This window comes from Pteronotus mesoamericanus, unplaced genomic scaffold, assembly GCF_021234165.1.
Source record: "Pteronotus mesoamericanus isolate MK-2021 breed Mesoamerican mustached bat unplaced genomic scaffold, CSHL_Meso_final contig_82, whole genome shotgun sequence".
Lineage (NCBI taxonomy): Eukaryota > Metazoa > Chordata > Mammalia > Chiroptera > Mormoopidae > Pteronotus > Pteronotus mesoamericanus.
Window position 1 is genome coordinate 11,991,135 of NW_026555265.1, and position 23,193 is coordinate 12,014,327.

A 23,193-nucleotide genomic window follows, 5' to 3' on the forward strand; every position below is an offset into this window, starting at 1 on the left:
TTTAAAAAAATTCTTCATGGAAACAGTAATAGTATACTTAAGTTGAGAGCTTGACTGAATGATCCCATATTCCAATTTAGAGGAGCCTGATGTGATGCAGTCTCCTTGAACTCTAAAAACAGAGACAGGTTCTGATTCATCAGGGGAACTTAAACTAGCTAATCTACCTAGACATATGGAAACATGGCATGTGTGCACATTTTTTCCATTTCATTTACTTGACCACTCAGACTTTGGGATCTTCCTGTAAATGTGTGACTCATCCTCGAATGGATGACTTAATCTAACCAAGGGAAGGGAACATGATTCTTCACCATATCCATGATCTCCAATGACGGTGCCAGGAACCTCTAAAGGGGCTCTTGTGGCCTGGCACTTTTCATCTTTTCTTTTTCTTTTGAAATCAGTGCTTACAGTCAGTCTGGTAACTGGTATTTCTTTTATCCATTGAGAGCATTTCTGGGTCAGTTTGCTTTGCTACTTCATATAAGAGCTTGGCTCAGCTGCTTTGTATAGAGCAAAATAAGCTCTATTCCTACTACTCTTATTTTTTTTCTTTTACAGTAAGAATGCTAATGTCTGGAATAGCCCAATATTATCCACACAAATTATCTCATTGGAATTTTCACAATAACACTGTTATCAAAACAAGTCCAGCATTACATTTTTAATTTTACAGAAGCAGGAGTGGAGGAGCACAAGAGCTTCAGCTTCATTTCTAGCCTAAAGTCACTTAATTAGGAAGGGTGGCCGCTGGACTCCAAGCAAAGTCTGGGCCCCACAAAACGTGGTTTCACTCTTTCTGATAGATCACATTTCTCCGCAGAAAACACCCAATACTTACTAGATACATACTCCCACCCCCAAATGAATGTTAGACACTGTAACAGTTTAAGCTTTCATTGTTCTCTTATCGTATATGTGTTATCTAGAGTAGTGATTTGTGTGGTTAATGGAGAATTCTAGACAATGAGTTTACACGTTGGCAGAGATAATAGTCCTTTCTCTTCAATAGACCATTTACTGAAAGAGACTCTGTGGTTTCTGTTTGAAACTGATACTGAAAACCGAAGTTAGAAGATAAATTCACTCAGTTCCTAGAGTAACACGGACAGGATAGACCCTGAGGCTTGCATTTCCATATGAATGAAAATGGAATAACTCCCGAACAAAGGGGTCTCAAAATCCTGAGAGCGCCCACGCACACACAAGCACTCACACACACTGGCCAACTCCTCTGTGCATTTTCTTGCTTTAGATGTTTCCTGTGTGGTGCAGAAAAAACAAGATTAGCAAAATCTGAAAGTAGGTCGGTTAGTTGGTTACGAGGAAGAAGGATTGAGGATGGTGAGAGTGACGGGAGCAGAGTTTGGCAGTTATTTGCTTATTTGTTGGGTTGTGTGGAGAAATTCAGCCAAGAAACTGAGCCAGCTGATATAAAACCCAGAACTATTAGAGATAAATAAAGAGGACTTTTAGGTCACTTTACAGGCATTAGCATGGTGATCTCTCTTTGCTTCCTCCTCAAGTATTCAGTCCTTAAAAGCTCCTTTTCATACAGAGGCCTACATTATTCTTCAGTGATTTTTGGAATACTATTTGTGTTTGGCTTGTAGGGTTGCCAGATTATTCACACGTAAAAGGACAGGAAGGCTAGTTAAGTGTATTTTCATGTAAGCAATGGATAATCTTTGTGTGTGTGTGCAAGTCTCAAACATTGCATGGGTAAATCCTTTACTACAAATTGATATCTACAATTCAAATTTAACCAGGCATGCTCTATTTTATTTTGCAACCCTATTCATTTGGCTAAGATACAGATGAAAACAAGACCATTTACTTTATCGACTTTAATGCAAATTGGAGGAAAGTTTCCAGGGGCTTTTGGGCAGTCACCTCTGTTCTCAAACTTGGCTGCTTGTTAGAGTCACCTGAAGAACTCTGAAATCTGGTGCTGCTTGCTGCTCGGGTATCCAGTCAGGGTATGGGATTTTCAGAAACATTTCAGGTAATGTTAATGTGTAGCAGTGAGAGACCAGGAGATGGATGCTCAATGGTTTTCATCCTGCACTATACACATAAAAGACCTAAGGGACTTGTTTAAGGTGCCCATGATCAGATCCTACCCCACAGCAATTAAATCAGTATCTGGGGGTAGACCTCCTTGCTTTGCAAGGAAGGAAAACCTCTCAGTAAATTGTAATGTTACTTCAAAGTTAGGAAACTCTAAATTATAGCCAAAAAAGATGACATCCTAGGGAGGACCAGTTATAGGAAGCTTAAAAATTAACTTTAATTTTTAAATCATGAAAATCAGTATTTATTATAATGAATTCAAGCAATAAAGAAGCATCTAAAATAAGGGTGAACTTCCCTAATTCTACTCTCAGAGGTATTCACTGTTCCCTGTTAAAACCTGGATCTGTTCTTCCTATGGCAAGCGTACAGGGAGGAGGAATCAATGAGAGGCAAACGGTATGTGTCAGTTATCTTTCAAAGAAGTTGCCACACTTTACTTTAATGGACCAGAGCTTTAACAAGTCACCACATCAGGGAAATAATTGTGTTTATTTCAGGCTTCACTGTGAGTCAGTGAAATCAGAAGCTATACTAATAGAAGGGAAGAATGTGAGAAGAGACTTGAGTGAACAAAATAACCTCTTCCACAGTCATTCCCCACTGCTGACATTCCCATGGAATGGTAGTGGCATTGGAAAACACTTCTGGCCGTTCTCCATCTCTTCATGTATTTGCCTCAGGCAGCAGGGATAACTTACCCTGCTAGTGAGTTTGAAAGAAGAAACGGGGCTTAAGTAATTCAGTTCCTTCTTTTTGTCTCTCTTTGGAAAGACAGCCTGTCCTGTCCATAGGGAGCACACATTCCTAGCCCTTCCATGGGGTCAGTTTTACAGGGCCCAGCCCCCACCAGGGACGTCTCCATTTTTTCAGCTCTGCTTGAGATAGAGAGGGGGAACTCTAATTTTAAATTATTCTGTAAACCTCCTGTTATCAAAGAACACTGCTTATCCTTAAAACAGCCTGAGCAGGATAAAAATCATCTATGTTTCCCTCCTGTGTCTATCTTCCCAACTGATTTCATTCACAAAGCACTCTATCAAACCACCAGCAATAGAAACAGAATTTACCTTTGAAAGTTACAGAACTATCAGTGAAGAAATTAGCATAAACCCTCCCTGATTCCCATGTCCATGCATGTCCTGCGGCCATATCGCAAAATAGTGGCATGAACGCATGCATCATAAACAGAAAAACACAAGGCCATAGAGAATGGGAATTGATATACAACACAGGAAACACAGAGGAAAATAGAAATTACCTAACTAGTAGAAAAAATATTAATAGCAGAGCAACTCGAAAGGATAAAATAGACACTGAGCATTGCCAGGATCAATCCATATAGCTGACTCTCATCCTATCTACCAGATCCCTGAATAAAATAATCACCCCTCCCCTCCCCTAGCCATGTCATCTGTTGGATCAACAAGCAGACTGTGTCATAGCTACACAAGAGTTGTGTTCAGTTGTCCATTAATTGTATTTTTCTTTCCCTACTTAGTATAATGATGTGAACATGCATTTGTTCAACTGATTCCTTTTTGAATGAAAAATTACATTTCTTCAAAGCAGGAAAATCTATCAAACAATGAATAGAATTTTACAAAAATAAAAACAAAAAACCACTCCAAATATACATACTGTAATAAAGAAATTGAACTCAGATATAAGTGATGACTACAGAAGATATCACAGTATCAATGGATGAATAAATAAAATAAACCTCTATGTTACCCATGACACAAATTATATATATATATATATATATCCTTGCCCAAGGATGTACTTAAGAGAGGAAGGGATGGCGGGGGGAGACAGAGAAAGAGATTGAAGTGAGAGAAGCATCCATCAGTTACCTCCTGTATGTGCCCCAGCAGGGGATCGAATCCCTAACCTAGGTGTATGCCCTCACAGGGGATGGAACTCCCAGACTTCTGGTGCATGAGATGATGCTCCAATCCACTGAACCTTCCAAACAGGGACATAATACAAATATTTTAAATGTTTTTGTTGTTTTTATCACATAGTAATTTAGTTTCTTTTTCATAACTATAAGACCTCTGTGAAATTATTCTGGTTTACTGAGGTAGATTCTGTAAGCCCATGCTTAAAAATGATTTAGAAAGTTTAAAAAAAAAATTGAAACTGAGTTTTTGGTTTTTTTTATTGATTAAAGTTTCAATGTTTTGAAAGATGTTGCAATTAAAATGTTTTGATTGCTGCTAAGTTTTTGGCGTGGTAGAAGGAAGTTGGAATAAGAAACGGAGATGTAATTTTACTTCTGGTTCTACTACTAATTCCCAGTGTAACTTTGAATACATAATCTGAGTCTCTGAATTTCTTCATTTGTATATTAGAATGTAGAACACATATTTCATAATGCCTCTTATAAATCTAAAATACTTTAATTGTATTTATTCCTGCTGGCTGGCTGGCTTTGTTGGTTGGAGTGTCATAAATTCAGTTCCCAGTCAGGGCACATACTTAGGATGTGGGTTCAGTCCCTGGTGGGGGCACATTCAGGAGGCTCCTGAATGATGTTTCTCACATTGATGTGTCTCTCTGTCTCTGTCTGTCTGTCTGTCTCTCTCTGAAATTAATGAACATGTCCTTGGGTGAGGATTAAAAAATAAGTAATAAAAAACCCTTATAGATAAGTGCCAATGTATTCTTCGCTGGAAAAAAAAAAAAAAAAAAGAGCATGGGTTACTAAAAAAAAAAAAATCCATGAGCTGCTGCTGCCCCCTATAGTAGACTGACCTGGGGATACTGCTAAAAACTAGATAAACATTTTGTCATTCTCCCTGCTACCTTCTGCCAGCCTCTACGGGCCTCAAATATTGTCTAATTTCTAGCTGTCTGTTTTTAACTGTTATAATGGAAAATTAAAACCCAAATATTTAGTTTAAATTAAAACTCTATTAATGATGGTTAGCTAACACAATATGAACAAACATGTTTTTAAAATTGTTGAAAGAGTTGTTTCTGTAATTCCCAAAATAAATTTATCTGCGCCTGGGACCACCACCGGGCTGCCTGCGTAAGCAAAGGCGAGCCTCTCAGAGGGAGTGCACGCCCGGACAGGACTTCCTCAGAGCCTCAGGGCTTCCCAGCTGGGATCCTAAACTTGCAAACACATGCAAGAACATGCCACTATTTTATGCCATTTCTGTTTCCTTATATTTTTCTGTTAACACACAAAGAAATCGCATATCACACAAAAGAAGCACAGAGCATAGTAATTTAAGGTGTAGCCTCTGGAGCCAGCTTCAAATAATGGCTCTGTGGGCATAAGTTGGATACCTAAATCTCTATTTTCACATCTGTAAAATGCCAATTATACAGTGGTCTACCTCTTTGAGTTATGAGAATTGAATTATATATGAAAAGTCCTTAGAACTGTAATGGTGTCTACTTTGTAGGAAGCACTGAAAAGTTAGCTGGTATCATCATTATCATTGTTGTCAGGGGTACTGGGTCACATTACATCACTATTTCATGATTTCGTTGGTTTTTCTGCATGTATGTGCAGATGTATATCCATCTGGTCTGGAATTAAACCTTGAGGTAACCTAGCATCTACACATCTCATAATTATATGATTTCACATGACTGGCTCCTTTGTTGAGAAACAGCAGAACTAATAATTGCAGGAAAATTTGATGGGCAATCCTTAAACTAATTACTGCATGTTTTTAAAATTTGCTATTTACTTTTTGTTTAGATATTATGTGCACAGCCACCACCATCACCCTAACTTTGGCACCTACCCCCACATCCACCACACACATTACCATTCTGAACAACTGGGAAAGTGGGGTTGGAGGGCAGGCTGCCTGGTGAGATTCCCCGTTGGAACCATGAGACTGGGCAATTCTGCAAGCTCTTGCATTACCTAAATCCACCTGTTCTACTCTCCCTCTTCAAGAGCTTTCAGATTTCTCACCTTTTATCCAATCCTTCAGTTTTCCTTCATCACAATCACAGCAGGAGGAAAAATTTCTTAGCACCCCATCTCCTTCTTACTACTACCTCTTAATGAAGTCTGTTTCTTCCTTTGAAAAATGGTATCGATGGTAATCTTATGATACAGGTGGGGGAATTAAGTAATGTACATTTCAAACAAAATAGTCTTTATTTTATGCAAAAATTCTTCAGCTTTGTGCATACTTACTTGCTTTATCCTTGCTGAGCGATAGAGGACTACTTTTTCATTTGTTTTCTTGAACACCTAGCACAGTGTCATACTCATATTAAAACTTTTTTCATTCATTCAACAAATATTTATTGAGCATCATTGATGTGCCCCTTTCCTGGGCTCTATGTTTAGTGTAATAAATAACCAAACACGAATTTGTTTGATGAAATTTGGCTGAATTGATCTTCCAATTATATTTACTATGCATTCAGCTTTCAGACAAGACTGTAAAATGAATTTTATTCACCTTCAGCAGTACCAGGAAGTTTACTTGGGCAAATGATACAACCAGCCAGCCTAAACTGTCTGATTAATGGTATAGAAATATATTTTATACAGCACATGAGGCGGTGCTAATAACATGGCCTCTACTGAATGTGCCAACACTCTATTGAATGCACATGCCCACTGTGGTCCTCAAAGACACAGATTTTGTTTTTTTTTAAAGTCTGTCTTGCCCTGGCCAGTGTGGCCCAGTTGGCTGGGTGTTGTCCCACAGACCAAATAGCTATCGCTTTGATTCTCAGTTTAGGGCATATGCCTAGGTTGCAGGTTTGGTCCCCTGTTGGGGTGCATACAAAAGGCAACCAATCGACGTTTCTTTCCCTTTCTTTCTCTTTCCACTCCCCTCTCTATACCTTCTGTCTCTTCTTAAAAGCAATGAAAAAAATGTCCTTGGGTGAGGATAAAACAAAAAGAAATTGAAAATCTGACTCATTAATTAGCCTGTGAACCTCTGAGAATACAATTATGTATTTTTCACCTTTGCATTTTCCCATCTTCAGAAATAGTTCAGCGCCTGAATTTAGCAGATGCTTGATAAAGTAAATATTGGTAGAGTGAAATAGTGGAAAGGATGGTAGTAGTTCTGACTGGCTACCATAATATTTCAAAAATATGTACATAGACTATATTGTTATTCATTAGACAGATATTGAGTGAATGGATGCCTGTCATATGCTGTTAGTAATCATGCTAATTGTTACCATGTAGCATACATACGATGTTGCCTCACTTTGACTACACTTAGGATGTAGCATTCTGTTTTTCTTTAAAAAAAAAACCAACAAACTTTTATTTATCTATTTTTAGAGAAAGGGGGAGAGCAGGAAAAAGAGAGGGAGAAAAACAGAGAGAAATGTCAATGTGTTGTTTGCCCTCCCTCTGGGGACCTGGCCCACAACCCAGGCTTGTGCCCTGACTGGGAATCCAGCCGGTGACCCTTTGGTTTGCAGGCCGGCACTCAATCCACTGAGCCACACCATTCAGGGCTGTTTTTCCCTTTTCTGGGGTTTGAAATTTAAGAAGCATGGGGACAAACAGAAATATATTCTGTGTAGATCAAACATATTATGAGAAAAGATCCATTTTAAACATTACCTATCACTAGCCAAAAAGCTGAATTTGGTATTAATTTAATAAATCCAGATTTATGAATCTCCTGAGTTTGATTTTTTAATATAAATTAAATTAAACCTTGAACACTGTGGGGTGGGGGGGAAAGTACTAAAAACTAGACAGCTGTCCCAACACCAGCAGGATGCTATTTTCTGGAATCACTGTTCATTCTATGCTTGAACTTATTTTAACATCTAGTTAGTTAAAAATTCAGCTAGCAAATTAGTCTGCTAACCAGGTTTTTAATTTCTGGAAAATTTTGTCATTAAGAAAAAATGATTTTAAATGCATCCTTATCACCCCAATAAATTCAATAAAAAAGTAAAAAAATAAATAAGTAAAATGCATTCTTCACTGACATTAAAAATTCTAGCAGCTCTCTTCCTTGATACACTGACATTGAAATTGTAATTGAAATTTAAATGTATTCCAAATAAGTGGGTTAGAAATAAGCACTTACAAATAATATAAATATCAGAAAGTTAGTTACTACTATGCAACACTACAGAAATGAATTTATTGTATTAAATTTACATAAGAAAGCAAGAACCCTAAATGAACCTGATAAGTAATAAGAAATTAGTTTGAAAAACCTCTTTGAAAAAAAATATTCAGACTGTCTGAGTGCATTTGGATTGCTATGACAAAAATACCATAGACTGGGAGGGTTATAAACATCAAATTTATTTTTAGGAGTTCTAGAAGTTCAAGATCAAGGCTCTGGCAAATTATGTGTCTGGTGAGAGCCCACTTCCTGGTCATACATGGCTGTCTTCTCACTGTCCTCACGTGACAGATGGGGTGAGGGAGCTTCCTGGGTTCTCTTTGATACGGGCAATAATCCCATGCACAAGGACTCCAGTTTCATGATTTAATTACTGTCTAAAGGCCTCACCATGAAGTACCATCACATTGGGGATTAGATTTCAACACAGAAATTTTGGGAGGACGCAAATATTCAGTCTATAACATGCCACCCGTGCACAGGGCAAAATTTATGTTTTCTTGCATGCAAGATACCCTTACTCCATCTTAACGGCCAAAGAGCCTTGTTTAACTCAAAAATCTAAGTCCAAGTTTCACATAGGTCATTTATATCAGATATGGGTGAGACTTAAGATATGACTCACCCCAAAGCAAATTGCTCTCCAGCTGTGAACCTATATAGCCAAGAAAATTAGGTGTTTCCAAAATAAAATGTTGGGGCAGGCATAGAATAAACATTCTCATTCCAAAAAGGAAAAATAGAAAACAAGAAAGGAGTGATAGGTCCCAGAAATTCAAGACCAAACAGAACAAACAACATGAAAATTTAAGGCTCAAGAATAATCTTTGCCTTCTAGGTCCACTGGGCTGGCCACATCACCCACAGGCCTGGGCAGAACGCCCCACATACTCCGAGCCTGGGCCCCATGGCTCTCCAGGGCTGGGGTTCTGAGCCCCAGGTTCCCCCATATAACCCTGTCCCTTTCTTAAATAAAGATTTTATTTACTTACTTACTTACTTATTTAGAGAGGAAGGGAGGGAGAAAGAGAGGGAGAGAAACAGCAATCAGCTGCCTCTTGCACTGCCCTGACCAGGGACCAGGCCCGCAACCCAGGTGTGTACCCTAACCGGGAATTTAACCAGCGACCTTTCGCTTTGCAGGTCGATGCTCAACCAACTGAGCCATGCCAGTCAGGACAGCCCTTCCTTTGAAATCTCGGTAGAGGCAGCCATGACCCTTTGGCCTGTGCACTCTGCCAATGGAGAATGGGCCGGTGCCTTCTGAAGGGGTAGCTGCAAAAGCCACGTATGTGGCAGCAGGGCCCAGCAGAGCCGCATCAGTGGGGGAAGATGAGCATGGCATCCGAGTACAGAGCGAAGAACCCCCATCAGGAGTAGTGCCAGGCAGCTTGCAGGGGGGTTCCATACGTGTTGGCAGGTCCTTCTTTGAACTGCACTGCCCGCCAAGCCCCTGCACTTGGGCCTGTAACGTTAGTGGCAGCTCTAGCGATCACTAAGTAGCCTTCGGGGTCATTCTTTCATTGTCTTGGAGAACGGAGCCTGGCTTCCCTGAGAATGCTGATCCACATTAATCTTCCTGGTTGCACCTTTAGTGTTGTCAAGATTTCCAATGTGAGTAGCCTGAGAATTTTCCACCTTCAACACTTTGCTTAGGAACTTGCTTTAGCTAAATATCCAGTGTCATTGCTTGCAAGTTCTACCTTCCACAAAATAACAGAACACAAATACAATTCAGCCAAGTCCTTTGCTACTTTATAGCAAGGATTACCTCTCCTCCAGTTCCCAATAATCTTGGAAGCAGTATTTGTGCTTCCTTTCACTACCAGAACCAGTAAGTAGAGACAAAGATTCCATTTTAATGGGCACTTTATTCAGATGGCAGGTTATCTGAAAGATGGCAGATTATGTGCTCTAAAAACTGTCTTAACATCTCAACCTGGCCTCTTTTTTATAAGGAGAAGAAAAGGGTAAGTAAAGGGTTAGGAATTCAGGAAAAAAGTAGGTAAGCGGTTTGGAATTCAGAGAAAAAGGTTAATCAGATAAAAGCTGCAGTCCTGTGATTTTCCTAGCGTCCTTTCATCTGCTGACCAGATTCTTTATCTGCGTCCTGGTCCACAGACATTCCTTCCCTGGAGCACAATGGTCAGATGCCATGTTGATGGCTTGCAGTCCTCCTAAGGCACAAAGGTTTAATTTCTTGCAGGTCTCCTGGAGTCAGGATAGGTCGTCATACATTTTAGTTCCTGGAACAACAGCTTTCTACATGCATCAATCACTAAACTTATTAACCATAACCTAAAGCTAAAAAGATTTTAACTTGAGCTCCCCATCAATCTGTTTTTCATTTTTATCTAAAACCTCATCAGAATGACCTTTATTACCCACTTTTCTACCAACATTCTGTTCAAGATTACTTAGGGAATCTCTAAGAAGATTGAGGCTTTAGCTACAGCTCTTTTCTTTTCTTTCTGAGCTCTCATCAGAATCATTTTTAAAATTCTGTTCATGGCGATTTAGGCATTTTCTAAATGCACCGCAAAACTCTTCCAGTCTCCACCTGTTACACAGTTCCAAAGCCTTTTTTAGGTACACATTTAGGTACATTGCACATTTTTAGGTATTTGTTGCAGTAGCACCTCCCTTCTCAGTACCAATTTCTATCTTAATCTATTTGGGGCGCTGTAACAAAAATATCATAGGCTAGTGGCTTAAATACACACTTTTATTTCTCATAGTTCTGGAGTCTGGTAAATCCAAGGCCAAGGTGCTGGCAGATGATAAGGGCACTAATCCCACTCATAAGAGCTCTGCCTACATGACGTATCACTCCTCCAAAGGGCCTAAGTTCAGATACCATCACATTAGGGTAATTCATATGTTTTGGAGGGAATGCAAACATTCAGTCCAAAGCAAAGACTCAATCACAAGTCAAAAAATGAAATAACATTTTTATAAGCCATATTACATTTATTAAAAGCCAAAAACAATATGATGAAGTATGAACTCACAAATATCAAGAATAGCTTATTTTTTAATTAATCTGACCTATGTACTCAATGAAGTATCATTTAAGAAATAGAGAAATTATAATATGAACTGTTGTATAAAAATATAAAACATATGGTATTATTGTGAAAGAATGAGAAGTTACAATTGTAAGAGACATGTTAATACAAAAACTTTAAAGAAAAATAAAAAATGTCATATGGTAAAAATAATTTTTTTCTTCATATTATGCAGCAGGTCTTGGAATGGCATGTATGCAAATAAGAATGAAAAGTTTATATAGATAAATTGCTTGAATACTACTTGTCTAATTTTCTATAGAAAATGTCAGACATTATTATGAGAAATAACATATATGTCTCAAAGTACAACTGCATTTTCAAATATAAGGTAATTAGTATTTAAGAAAGCAGAAGCTATCACTTATTTTTTAAAAAGCTGGTAGCAATGAATAAAGATGAATGTTACAATAAACTGAGTAAACAACTTTTGCCATGAAAAGATTAATATAATGAATAAGGGAGGGACCTTTTTTTCACTTTAGTAAGAATTGTGCGTGAAGGCCCATATCTCAGAAAAACAAAGCTAAGACTATTCAGACTGCTTTATTTAATAAGGAGCAGAAGAAGAACATAGTCCATTCTACGTACTGACTGTGTTAAAATAAAACAACAACAGTCAATGTCCGGGTAGGAAGGTAAAGTACAAGAGAAGCAAGTGGATTTATCAGAGTGTAGCCACTAGTGCACTATGCTGTTAATTAGTTAATACAAACAAGTACAGTTTATATTTTAACTATGTTGATCCTATATAATCTATACTGACACTATATACTCTGTAAAATGTTTACTGTTTTATATTTGCATAGATACAGATTTATCTGCTATTCAAAAAGCAGCAAAGCAATAGCAGGCAGTGTCAGATTTTGTAGTTCTTGCTTTTATTTTTTAAAAATTTTTATTGCACTTTTTTTACATTGCCTTTTTGTCCTCATATAGCCCCCTCCCTCGCGCAATCACCACGCTGTTGTCCATGTCCATGAGTCCTTTTTCCTTTTTGCTCTATCCCTCCACCCACTAAACCGCCCCCTCCGACTAGCTGTCATCCTGCTCTTCATCTATGAGTCTGTCCCCATTTTCCTTGTTAGTTCAATTTGTTCATTAGGTCCCACATGAGTGAAATCATACAGTATTTGTCTTTCTCTGACTGGCTTATTTCACTTAGCATAATGTTCTCCAGGTCCATCCATATTGTTGCAAAGGGTAAAATTGTCTTCTTTCCTATGGCCGAATAGTATTCCATTGTGTAACTGTCCTGAAGTTGTTTTATCTACTCATCTATTGATGGACACCTGTGCTGCTTCTATGTCTTGGCAATTATAAATAATGCTGCAATGAATATAGGGGTGCTTACGTTCTTTCACATTAGTGTTCTGGTTTCTTTTGGATATATTTCCAGAAGTGATATCATTAGGTCAAAAGGCAGGTCTATTTTTAGTTTTTTGAGGTAGCTTCATGCTGCTTTCCACAGTGGCTGTATCAGTCTGCATTCCCACCAACCATGCAAAAGCGTTCCTCTTTCTGCACATCCTCACCAGCATTTGTTGATTTATCAATGAGAGCCATTCTGGCAGGTGTGAGATGATATCTCAGTGAGGTTTTAATTTGCATTTATCTGATAATTAGTGAAGTTGAACATCTTTGTGTATGTCTATTGGCCATGTATTTGTCCTCTTTGGGGAAGGGTCTATTCAGGTCCTTTGTCCATTATTTAATTGGGTTGTTTGATTTTTTTTGGTGTTGAGTTTTGTACGTACTTTGTAAGTTTCTATGTTAACCCCTTGTCAGATGTATTGGTGAATATATTCTCCCATTCTGTGGGTTGTCTTTTTATTTTGTTGATGATTTCCTTTGCTCTGCAAAAATGTTTTAGTTTGATGTTGTCCCATTTGTTTCTTTTTTCTTTTGTTTCCATTGCTTGGGGAGATATATCCAAAGAAAAAATTACTATGAGCAATATCTGAGATTTTGATGATTATGTTTTCTTCTCTGATTTTTAAAAAAATATTTTATTTATTTATTTTTAGAGAGGGGAAGGGAGGGAGAAAGAGAAGGAGAGAAACATCAATGTGTGGTTGCTTCTCAAGTGCCCCCTACTGGGGACCTGACTCACAACCCAGGCATGTGCCGATTGGGAATTGATCCTGCAACCATTTGATTCCCAAACCAGTGCTCAATCCACTGAGCCATAGCAGCCAGGGTCTCCTAGGATTTTTATGGTTTCAGGTCTAACATTTAAGTCTTTGATCCACTTTGAATTCACCCTTGTGCATGGTGTTAAGAAGGTGGTCTAGTTTCATTTTTCTGTGTTTATCTGTCCAATTTTCCCAACAGCACCTATTGAATAAACCATTTTTTGCCCATTTTATGTGCTTGCTTCCTCTGTCAAATATTAATTTACTGTAAAAGTGTGGGTTATTTCTGGGCTCTCTATTCTGTTCCCTTGATCTATGTGTCTGTTTTTATGTCAGTACCATGCTGTTTTGATTACTATGGCCTGACAGTACAGTTTGATTTAGGTAGTATGATTCCTCCATCTTTGCTCTTCTTTCTCAGGATTGCTATTTCTATTCAAGGCCAAATGCATTGCTGTATTTGGTGTCCTATTATTTTGTTGAGGATTTTAACATCTATGTTCATCAGGTATATTGGGCTGTAATTTTCTTTCTCTGTAGTGTCTTTATCTGATTTTGGAATTAGGATAATGCTGGCCTCATAGAACAAGTTTGGGAGCCTTCCTTTCTCTTGAATTTTATGAAATAGTTTGAGAAGGAGAGGTGGTCTTTTCAGAGTGTCTGGTAAAATTCACCTGTGAAGTCGTGTGGTCCAGGGCTTTTTTTGTTGTTGTTGGGAGTTTTGGGATTTCTGCTTCAGTTTCACTAGATATAATTTGTCTATGCAGATTCTCTGATTCTTCTTGATTTAATTTGGAAGATTGTATGTTTCTAGGAATTTATACCTTTCATCCAGGTTGTCCAGTGTGTTGGCATATAATCGTTCATAATATTTTCTTACAATCCTTTGTATTTCTTTGGTGTCAGTTGTTATTTCTCCTCTTTCATTTCTGATTTTATTTATTTGGGTCCTTTCTAATTTTTTTTTTGGAGTCTGGTTAAAGGCTGTGAAACTTGTTTATCTTTTCAAAAAACCGGCTCTTAGATTCATTGATCTTTAGTATTGCTTTTTAGACTCTATTTCATTTATTTCTGCTATAGTATTTATTATTGTCTCCCTTCTACTTATTTTGGGCTTTGTTTGTTGTTGGGTTTTTTTTCCAAGTTCATTTAAGTGTGAAGTTAGGTTGTTTATTTGAGCTTTTTCTTTCTTTCTTTCTTTTTTTTTTTTTTTTGAGATAGGCTCGTAATGCTATGAATTTCCTCTTGCAATTGCTTTTTCAGCATCCCACTGATTTTGGATTGTTGTTTCCTCATTTTCATTCATTTCAAGGTATCTTTTAATTTCTTCCTTGATCTTTTTGTTGACCTATTCATTGTTTAGTACCATGTTATTTAGCTTCCATGTCTTTGCATGTTTTTCAATGTTCTTCATGTGATTGATTTCTACTTTCATCACATTGTGGTCAGAGAAAATGGAGATATGATTTCAATCTTCTTAAATTTATTTAAACTTGTTTTTGTGTCCTAACACATGGTCTATCCTAATTAATGTTCTATGTGCACTTGAAAAGTGTGTATGTTCTGCTGCTTTGGGGTGAAATGCTCTGAATATTAAATCCCCTTGATCTAGTGTGTTGCTTAAGGCTACTGTCTCCTTTTTGATTTTCTGCCTGGAAGATCTACCCATTGAGGTCAATGCTATGTTAAAATCCCTGACTATGACTGTATTTCTGTCAGTCTCTCCTTTTATATCCATTAAGATTTGCTTCATATAGCAGGTGCTCCTATGTTAAGTGTGCAAATGTTTACTAGGGTTATAGCCTCTTGTGAAATGTTCCTTTTATCATTATGTAGTGTCCTTCTTTGCCTCTTATATAGCCTTGGTTTTAAAGTCTGTTTTGTTGGATATAAGTACTGCTACCCCATCTTTTTTGCCTTTTCCGTATGTTTGAAATATCTTTTTTCATCCTTGTACTTTTAGTCTGTGTGTATCTTTTGATCTGAGAGGGGTCTCCTAGAAGCAGCATATATGTGGGTCTTGTTTTCTTATCTATTCAGCTACCCTATGTCTCTTGGTTGGAGCATTTAAGCCATTTACATTAAGGTGATTATTAATAGGTATGTACATAGTGCCATTTTATTGTTAGACTGTTTTCCTCTGTTTAAATTTATTTCTCCTTTTCTTCTTATAGCAAGTGCTTTAACATTTGTTGCAGTACTGGTTTGGTATTAACAAAGTCCTTTAGCTTTTTCTTGTCTGAGAAGCTCATTATTTCTCTTTTGATTTTAAATGATAACCTTGCTAGGTAAAGTAGCCTTGGTTGTGGATCCTTGCTTTTCATCACCTTGAATATTTCATGCCATTCATTTCTTTCCTGAAATGTTTCTGATGACAGTCTAATTGGTGCTCCCTTGTAGGTAACAACCTTCTTTTCTCTTGTGGCTGTTAGGATTCTCTCCTTGTCTTTAAGCTTTGTCATTTTAATTGTCTCCCTGTAGGCTTCTTTGGGTCCAACTTGTTTGGGGCTCTCTAAGCTTCATGGACTTGTGTGTCTTTCCTTTATCAGATTAGGGACATTTTCAGTCATTGTTTCTTCTAATAGGTTCTCAATCCCTTGCTCACTCTCTTCTCCCTCTGGTATCCCATTGTGGATGTTGTTCTGCTTCACATCCAAAATGTTTTTTAAGCTCTCTTCATTTTTTAAATTCTTTTTTCTTTTTACTGCTGTGCTTGTGTTGTTTTTTTTCTACTTTGTCTTTCAAATCACTGATGCAATCCTCTGCTTCATCTAATCTACTGTTTATTCCTTCTAGTATATTATTTCAGGTATTGCATTCTTTATTTCTGATTGATCCTTTTTAATGGTTTCTATGTCTTTTTTTGATGTTTTTGAGTATCCTTATAATCATAACTCTATACCAGGGGTGTCCAACCCACAACCCCTGGGCTGCATGCAGCCCAGGATGACTATGAATTTGGCCCAACACAAAATTGTAAATTTACTTAAACCTTTTGTTTTACTCATCAGTTTTCATTAGTGTTTGCATATTTAATGTGTTGCCCAAAACAACCCTTCTTCTTCCAGTGTAGCCCAGAGATGTCAAAAGGTTGGACCCCCCTGCAAACTCCTTATCTAATAAATTGCTTGCCTCTATTTCATCTAGTTCTTTTGGAGAATTTTCTTGTTCTTTCTTTTTTTTTTTAGATGTAGGGTTTTATTTTTTAAATTATATTTTATTGATTATGCTATTACAGTTGTCCTGATTTATCCCCCTTTGCCTGCCTCCACCCAGTACCCCCTAGTCTCTCAGGAAGTCCCCCCACCATTGTTCATGTCTAGGGTCATGCATATGTTCTTTGGCTACTCTATTTCCTATACGATAATTTACAACCCCATGGCTATTCTGTAACTATATATTTGTAGTTCTTAATCCCCTTACCTCTTTACCCATTCTCTCCCATCCCCTTCCCATTAGGCAACCACCTGGCAACTAACTTGTTTTCTCTTGTTGCTTTTAAGAGTCTGTCTTTACCTTTAACCTTCAGCCTTTTAATTATGAGGTGTCTTGGAGTGGGTCTCTTCATCTATCATAATTGAGATTCTGTGTGCTTCTTGGACTTGTATGTCTATTTCTTTCACCAAATTAGGGAAGTTTTCTTTCATTCTTTATTCAGATAGATTTCCAATTTCTTGTTTTTATTCTTCTCTTTCTGGCACCCCTATGATGTGAATGTTGGACATCTTGAAGTTGTCCCAGGGGCTGTTTATAGTATCCTCATTTTTTCGGATTATTTTTTCTTTTTGTTGTTCTGACTGATCGTTTCTTGCTTCCTTATGTTCCCAATCATTGGTTTGATTCCTGGCTTCATCCACTTTATTGTTGTTTTCCTATAAATCATTTTTATTTCAATTAGTGTATCCTTTATTTCTGGCTGAGTCTTTTTTGTGCTATTGAAGTCTTCACTAAGTTCCTTGAGTATCCTTAAAACCAGTATTTTGAATTCTGTATCTGATAGATTGCCTATCTCCATTTCATTCAGCTTTTTCTGGAATTTTTACCTGTTCTTTAATTTGGGCCATATTTCTTTGTCTCCTCATTTTTGCAGTCTACCTGTGTTTGTTTCTACATATTGGATAGAGCTGCTTTGACTCTGTCTTGGTAGTGTGGCCTAATATAGTAGGTGTCCTACAGGGTCCAGTGGCACAGCCTCCCCTATCACCCAAGATGGGTACTCAAGGTGTGCCCTTCCTGCAGGCTGAGTACACCATCCTCCTGTAGTTGAGACTTGGTTGCTGTTGTCAGGTCAATGGTAGGGATTTACCCAGGCCAGTCAGCTGCAAGAACTGGTTATGAACACTGACAACCAACTTCTACAGTCTGTGGAGGATCAGTTGTACAGGGACTGGGTGGTGGTGCTCTGGCATGGTCTGTAGCTGTCCACTGGGTATGCTGTCCCTGGGGTTTCCCAGGTGATGCAGGCTAAGGTCATCCCCCATCTGTGTTTTTTGTGGGGCACCCTGCCTAAGCCCTAAAGCAATGTGAGATGGCTACTGCTTATGCTGGGCTTGGAGATTCCCAGGTGAAGCCAAGCTGTGAATCTAATTTGACTGCTCCTAGGGCTCACTGAAGCCAGCTGTTGCTTGTTTGTTAGGATTTAGGAGCCAAGACCAGCCATTCTTATGGAAAAGCAGTTTGGGTGGACCTGTATGTTGGGTTGGGCAGAGCCTCTGGGGATATCCAAGGTGGGTCAAATGGTGTCAGGCAGGTTGATGAAGTCTCAGATATGGCACCAGCTTGCCAGCTTTATGGTGGGAGGGTTTATTAAAGGGACAATGGCCTCTGCTTGTCTTGATGTCAGACACTTCAGTTTCTCCCTGTATACCACTGGTGACTTTCAAGCTGCTACCCCGGTGCTGGAGCTCAGAGAGACTGAGTGCATAGGTGAGGTCATCTGTGGGTTCTTTCAGAGGAACTGGTTGGGACTTTAGAAGTTTCTTCCACAGATTCAATCCTTGCTGGTTTTTGCAGCCAGAAGTTTTGGGGACTGATCCTCCCAGCACTGGAATCCTGGGCTAGGGGGCCTGGTGTGGGTCTGGGACTCCTCGCTCCTGAGATAGCCCTCCTGAATTTTTATCCATGTGAATGTGGAACCAGCCCATTCCATGTCTGCAACCTCCTACTAGATTGGATGGATATGGTTCCTTTAATTCCATAGTTGTCAGACTTCCATTCAACTCAATTCTGTAGTTGTCAGACTTCTATTCAGCTCAATTTATGATGTTCCTGAGTGATGGTTGCTCTATATGTTAATTTTATTTTGATGCAGCTGTCAAAGAGGTGAGCCATGTCTCCCTACACCACCATTTTGACTGGAAGTCTGTTCTTTCATTTTGGTTCTGTTTGTCTTCCCATTTCGGCTGCTGCTTCTGTATTTTCCACTCTAGTTGCTAAACTAGTCATCCATTAAACTAATTAGTTGTTAAATTAATCAAGCTATAATCAGCAGCCTGTCTTAAGCTCCACAGAGCAGGGCAGAGTAATTCCTGCAGGCAGAGCTCTTGCTTCCTCTTAGGCAAATGTCATGTGGAGAGGAGTGCTCTGCCTGAGAAAGATTGGTCCTGCAGTACGAGGAATGACTCAGCACAGGGATCCTGGTGGCTGTTCTTTCAGTTCTCTCCATACAGCCACCATCCCCAGGCTCTCCTTACATGTCTCTAGTCCACTCTGCCCTCCCTCTGCTGGAGCCCAAGGTAAGTGGCTGCAAACAAGAGTTTGTGTTGACCCTGTAAGAGTCTCTTGGAGCCTCCAGCCATCTCTCCCTGGCAGATCTGCTTTTCAGAGCTGGATGTTATCTGGGTTCTTTTCCAGCTCTGGTGTTGTAGGCTGGGGAGCTCAGTTTGGGGTTAAGACCTACACTTTATAAGGGAACTCCACTCGCTGCTGAAATATCCCTCTGGATCTTCAGCTGCCACCCTTGGGAACCCAGCCAGCCCTCTTGCACCTCCTCTGCACTCCCTACAAGTCACATTGAGGCAAAGTGGTTTCTTCTGTCTGTCTGTGGTTATAAGGCTTTCTCCAATTCTTGCAATTAAAACAGCACAGTGATTATCAGGGATCTACTTGAAAGGAAACAGCTATCTCTTCTGTGTTATATCAAACAAGATATAACTGCTCAATTGGCAACCTTAAAGATTTGGCCAAAAATATTTAATATGTAAGGCATCTGTGACCAAGAGAACATAATGTATTAAATGTAAGCTTTTTATAAGGGCATTGATGTCTCTAAGTTGCTAAGATACCTAGAGTGTCTGTGGCCCTAGTAAACTTTTTTTCCTGACAGTCTGACTTTGTCTTCATATATAAGGCAGCTCCTGATTGTCCATGCTAGCAAATGAGGGAACAGGCATAGAAAACATAAACCTTATGATAAAAAATTTTATTTTATAATAAAATCAATTTTTCCATTGAAATCTTTGTAAATTTTACAAAATGAGGCTCTGATACATGTGCACAAGTGAAATGTTCCTTGTACAATAAAATATAATATTTCTGCCTACCTTCCTTTTTGTTTCTAAAGATGAAGGGTGTCATTGTTTTCAACTCGAACCAAATCTACCTTTGGTAAGAGGCTGTGTTGATCAACATTACCTACTAATGTGAGAGCTCTGTAATTCATTTCCCCTATCACATATTAAAGTGTTTTCAAACTCATTGTGTCTATATTTACTTGGTTAATGAGTCATAGCTTTTTCAGGATGAGCTATTCTACCAAGTAGACAATGAGACAGACACTCAATTGAAACACACATTAGATTGTGTTCTTACATTTGCAGCCTACCTGTCAAAGCTAATAGCAAATTAAAATAATCTTCAAAAGCAGGTAAATATGTTTGCAGATAATTAAGGGTTGACTATAAGACCAAGCCAACCTTTCTAAAAATTTTTTAAAACCATAAATGGTGATTTGCGGTGTCCATCTATCCTGATGAATGTTGCACTGGAGATCTTTCAAAATACATGAAGTCCTGAAATTGGAAAAAGAATTTATATATATATATAAAAATTATATATGTGCGTTTCCATATATATGTATATAATAAAAGATAGATACATAAAACTCCCTCTCCCTATTTACATATATATAGAGAATTCTATTTATATAAATACATAATTTGACATAATGCATACATTATTATCCTTTATAATTTATCTGGCAGTCCCCCACACCAGTCAAAATAAATAAATCTAATAACTTAATATAAAGAGCAGCAATTACAAACTGTTGGTAGCCAATACATTTTACATTTGGGATACTAATTAACTAAACTTTTATTGTTAAAAGAAACAAAACCCTGATAATCAATATTAAATATGTTAAATATACCAATTCTAATATGTTAATTAAGTTTTTAGAGTAAATATTACCAAGTTTATTTCTATGCTTTACTTACAACTATTACCTACTAATTACTCAGAAATACAGCAAGGGAATTGCACCTAATACATATAAAAGTAGTATAACACCAAGTAGTACACTGACAGAGAGGCAGTAAAGTGGAGGGAAAGGACATCAACTTTAGAGTTATTTAATTTCATTAAGAAGTCACAGGACAGGCCTTTTTAAAAAATCCTCACCCAAGGATATGTTTTCTATTGATTTTAGAGAGAGTGGAAAAGTGAGAGAGAGAAAAACATCAATGTGAGAGAAACATCTATTGCTTCCTGTACCATGAATGGAATCCTCAATCTAGGTATGTGCCCTGAGTACAAAACCCACAAACTTTTGGTATATGGGCCACCAACCAAGCCACTCAGCCAGGGCAGGACCTGCATTTTTAAGTAGTGAGAACAATCAGTAACATGCACTGGTGACAATTACACCCATCTGATGTCTAATATCTTCTACTCTCCTGTCCCTTTATTCATATGATATTGACTAGTTAATATTTATAACCTGCAATTATAAGTATTTTTATCTCCACTTTATAGATGAGGGGACTAAAGCTTGTAAGTATTAAACACTTTATAAAACACGTAACTAGTAGGTGGTAGAGATAGAAGTTGGTCTAGTTTCAAAGCTATATCCTTTCTACTACATTGCTTCTCATCAGAAAGAATAAATCTCTCAAGATAACTAAAAAACAAAAGGCTTACAATGAGGAAGCAAGCTCCAAAAATCATGGCTTTCATCTTCACATCCAGGTCTAATGGGAAGTGAATGTCAAAGTGGTCAGCATTGCCCATGGCTGATATCAAGCCATTCCACTTCCTAATGATACTGCCAATATTGGAGACACCATCAAGGGATTTGACCTAGAAAGATAAGAATTTGATTGTGTGATGGCTGAAAAATGTTATAATACATGTTTTATTCTTCTATTTTAGGAGCAGCTTCACTGAGCACAAATGCAGTGCAGGAAATGAATATATTAAAACATAATTTCAATTAGGAAATTATGGCCAAGAAGGGCTAAATGCCTTGCAACTGGTCAACAACTGAGCTAGAATCTGTATATCTTACAGTTGTCTGGCCAGTGTTCTTTCTTAGTCCTTAGATGAGTTGGGAGGTATGATTTGAATTGATTCTGAAGTTTTTCTCCCTATAGCAAAGGGTAGGAGTTAGAAATTGGAAGGGGATTTCTTCCAGTCCAGGGAAACAAATGAGCAAAAACAATAAGACATGGTTTTTTGCACTTCATAAACTCCTTATAATCACTCAAGCGTTTGTGTGCTAAATAAATTGATTCTCTCCTCTTAAATTATGCCAAGATCCAGGACTTCAGCTTCTTCTTAGATACTGATTTTTGGCGATCAGAATGACCCCACACACAGAATGATTCTGCCCCTAGAATTTGACTTATCTATATTTTCTATTTCTCTACATGGTCTTTTAAAAAATAAATGCTTGATGACATGGTGATGTAAAATGAGAACTAAAAGAAGTTTATTGGGTGCCATGGGAAATACTGGAAAGAGCAATTTTAGATGATGAGCTTGCTGAATTGCAAGGCTTTCAGAAAGGACTCTGAGAAGCTCAGGAAATATTTCTAGAAATCTCCTTTGCCAGATGCATAGGATTATCCATTGAAATAAAAGCAAAAGATTTTTCTTTTTCCTGAGAAAATGTTATAACCTATTATGATTTTTATCCATGTTATCAGTGTTGTCTTTTCTCTTGAGGACACAGACTTTTATCCTGCAAAGAAGCAATGTGCACAGCCTTGGGGGTGCCCAGATGTTCTATGATATGGTAGGCACTTCTCGTCACTCAGGACCTGTTTTCTGACCTTGGAAATCTTTGATAAAAAATGGTTAATTAAATACAACTGAGAATAAAATACATAGATTATGTCATGCTATTTGCTCTCAGAATTAATATTTTAATGGTTTCTCTTATCTTTACCAATACTAAAGTCATAAAAATAAAGTTCACATTTTGGAAATCATTAAGCAATCCACTAACAATTTGAAAATCATATAACGTCAACCAGCTAACTCCTGATATTACTCTATTCATTTGCATGAAAAATCATCTAAAACCAAATCAATCTGAAGTCTGTTATTACACATAGAGAAAAGATGGTGGAAACATTATTTTTATGTTTGTTTACCTCAAACACAGAATCTGAACCACAGCCGTAGGTGGAGCACGGCCCACGTATGCGCATCACAGTTTCTTTCTTCTCATTTTGGATGCTGTATACTGCCCGACACAGGTTCCAGTGGTCCATGACAAAGCCGAGCGTGACACCGGGAGGACATTGCACTTCCAGCTGCAAATGAGGCACGACAGAGAGGAGGGTGTTACATAGGTCATGTGCACATAGG

At 38.0% G+C, this 23,193-nt stretch overlaps 1 protein-coding gene across 3 annotated transcripts in view; it reads right to left on the reverse strand.

Annotated features, from left to right (window-relative positions):
- Positions 1 to 23,193, reverse strand: part of PLSCR4 (phospholipid scramblase 4) — an 84,393-nt gene that overhangs the window by 6,987 nt on the left and 54,213 nt on the right. For 2 of the 3 annotated variants that reach the window (XM_054585167.1, XM_054585166.1), the window contains exons 7-9: positions 22,977 to 23,138; positions 21,520 to 21,678; positions 19,832 to 20,390 (exon numbers count right to left, since the gene is read on the reverse strand). In XM_054585167.1, coding sequence (XP_054441142.1) covers positions 20,343 to 20,390; positions 21,520 to 21,678; positions 22,977 to 23,138 — 369 coding nt within the window. In that variant the 3' untranslated portion in view covers positions 19,832 to 20,342. Of the gene's footprint in view, positions 1 to 19,831; positions 20,391 to 21,519; positions 21,679 to 22,976; positions 23,139 to 23,193 lie in introns of those variants that run through there. The other variant, XR_008530114.1, reaches the window with a different exon arrangement.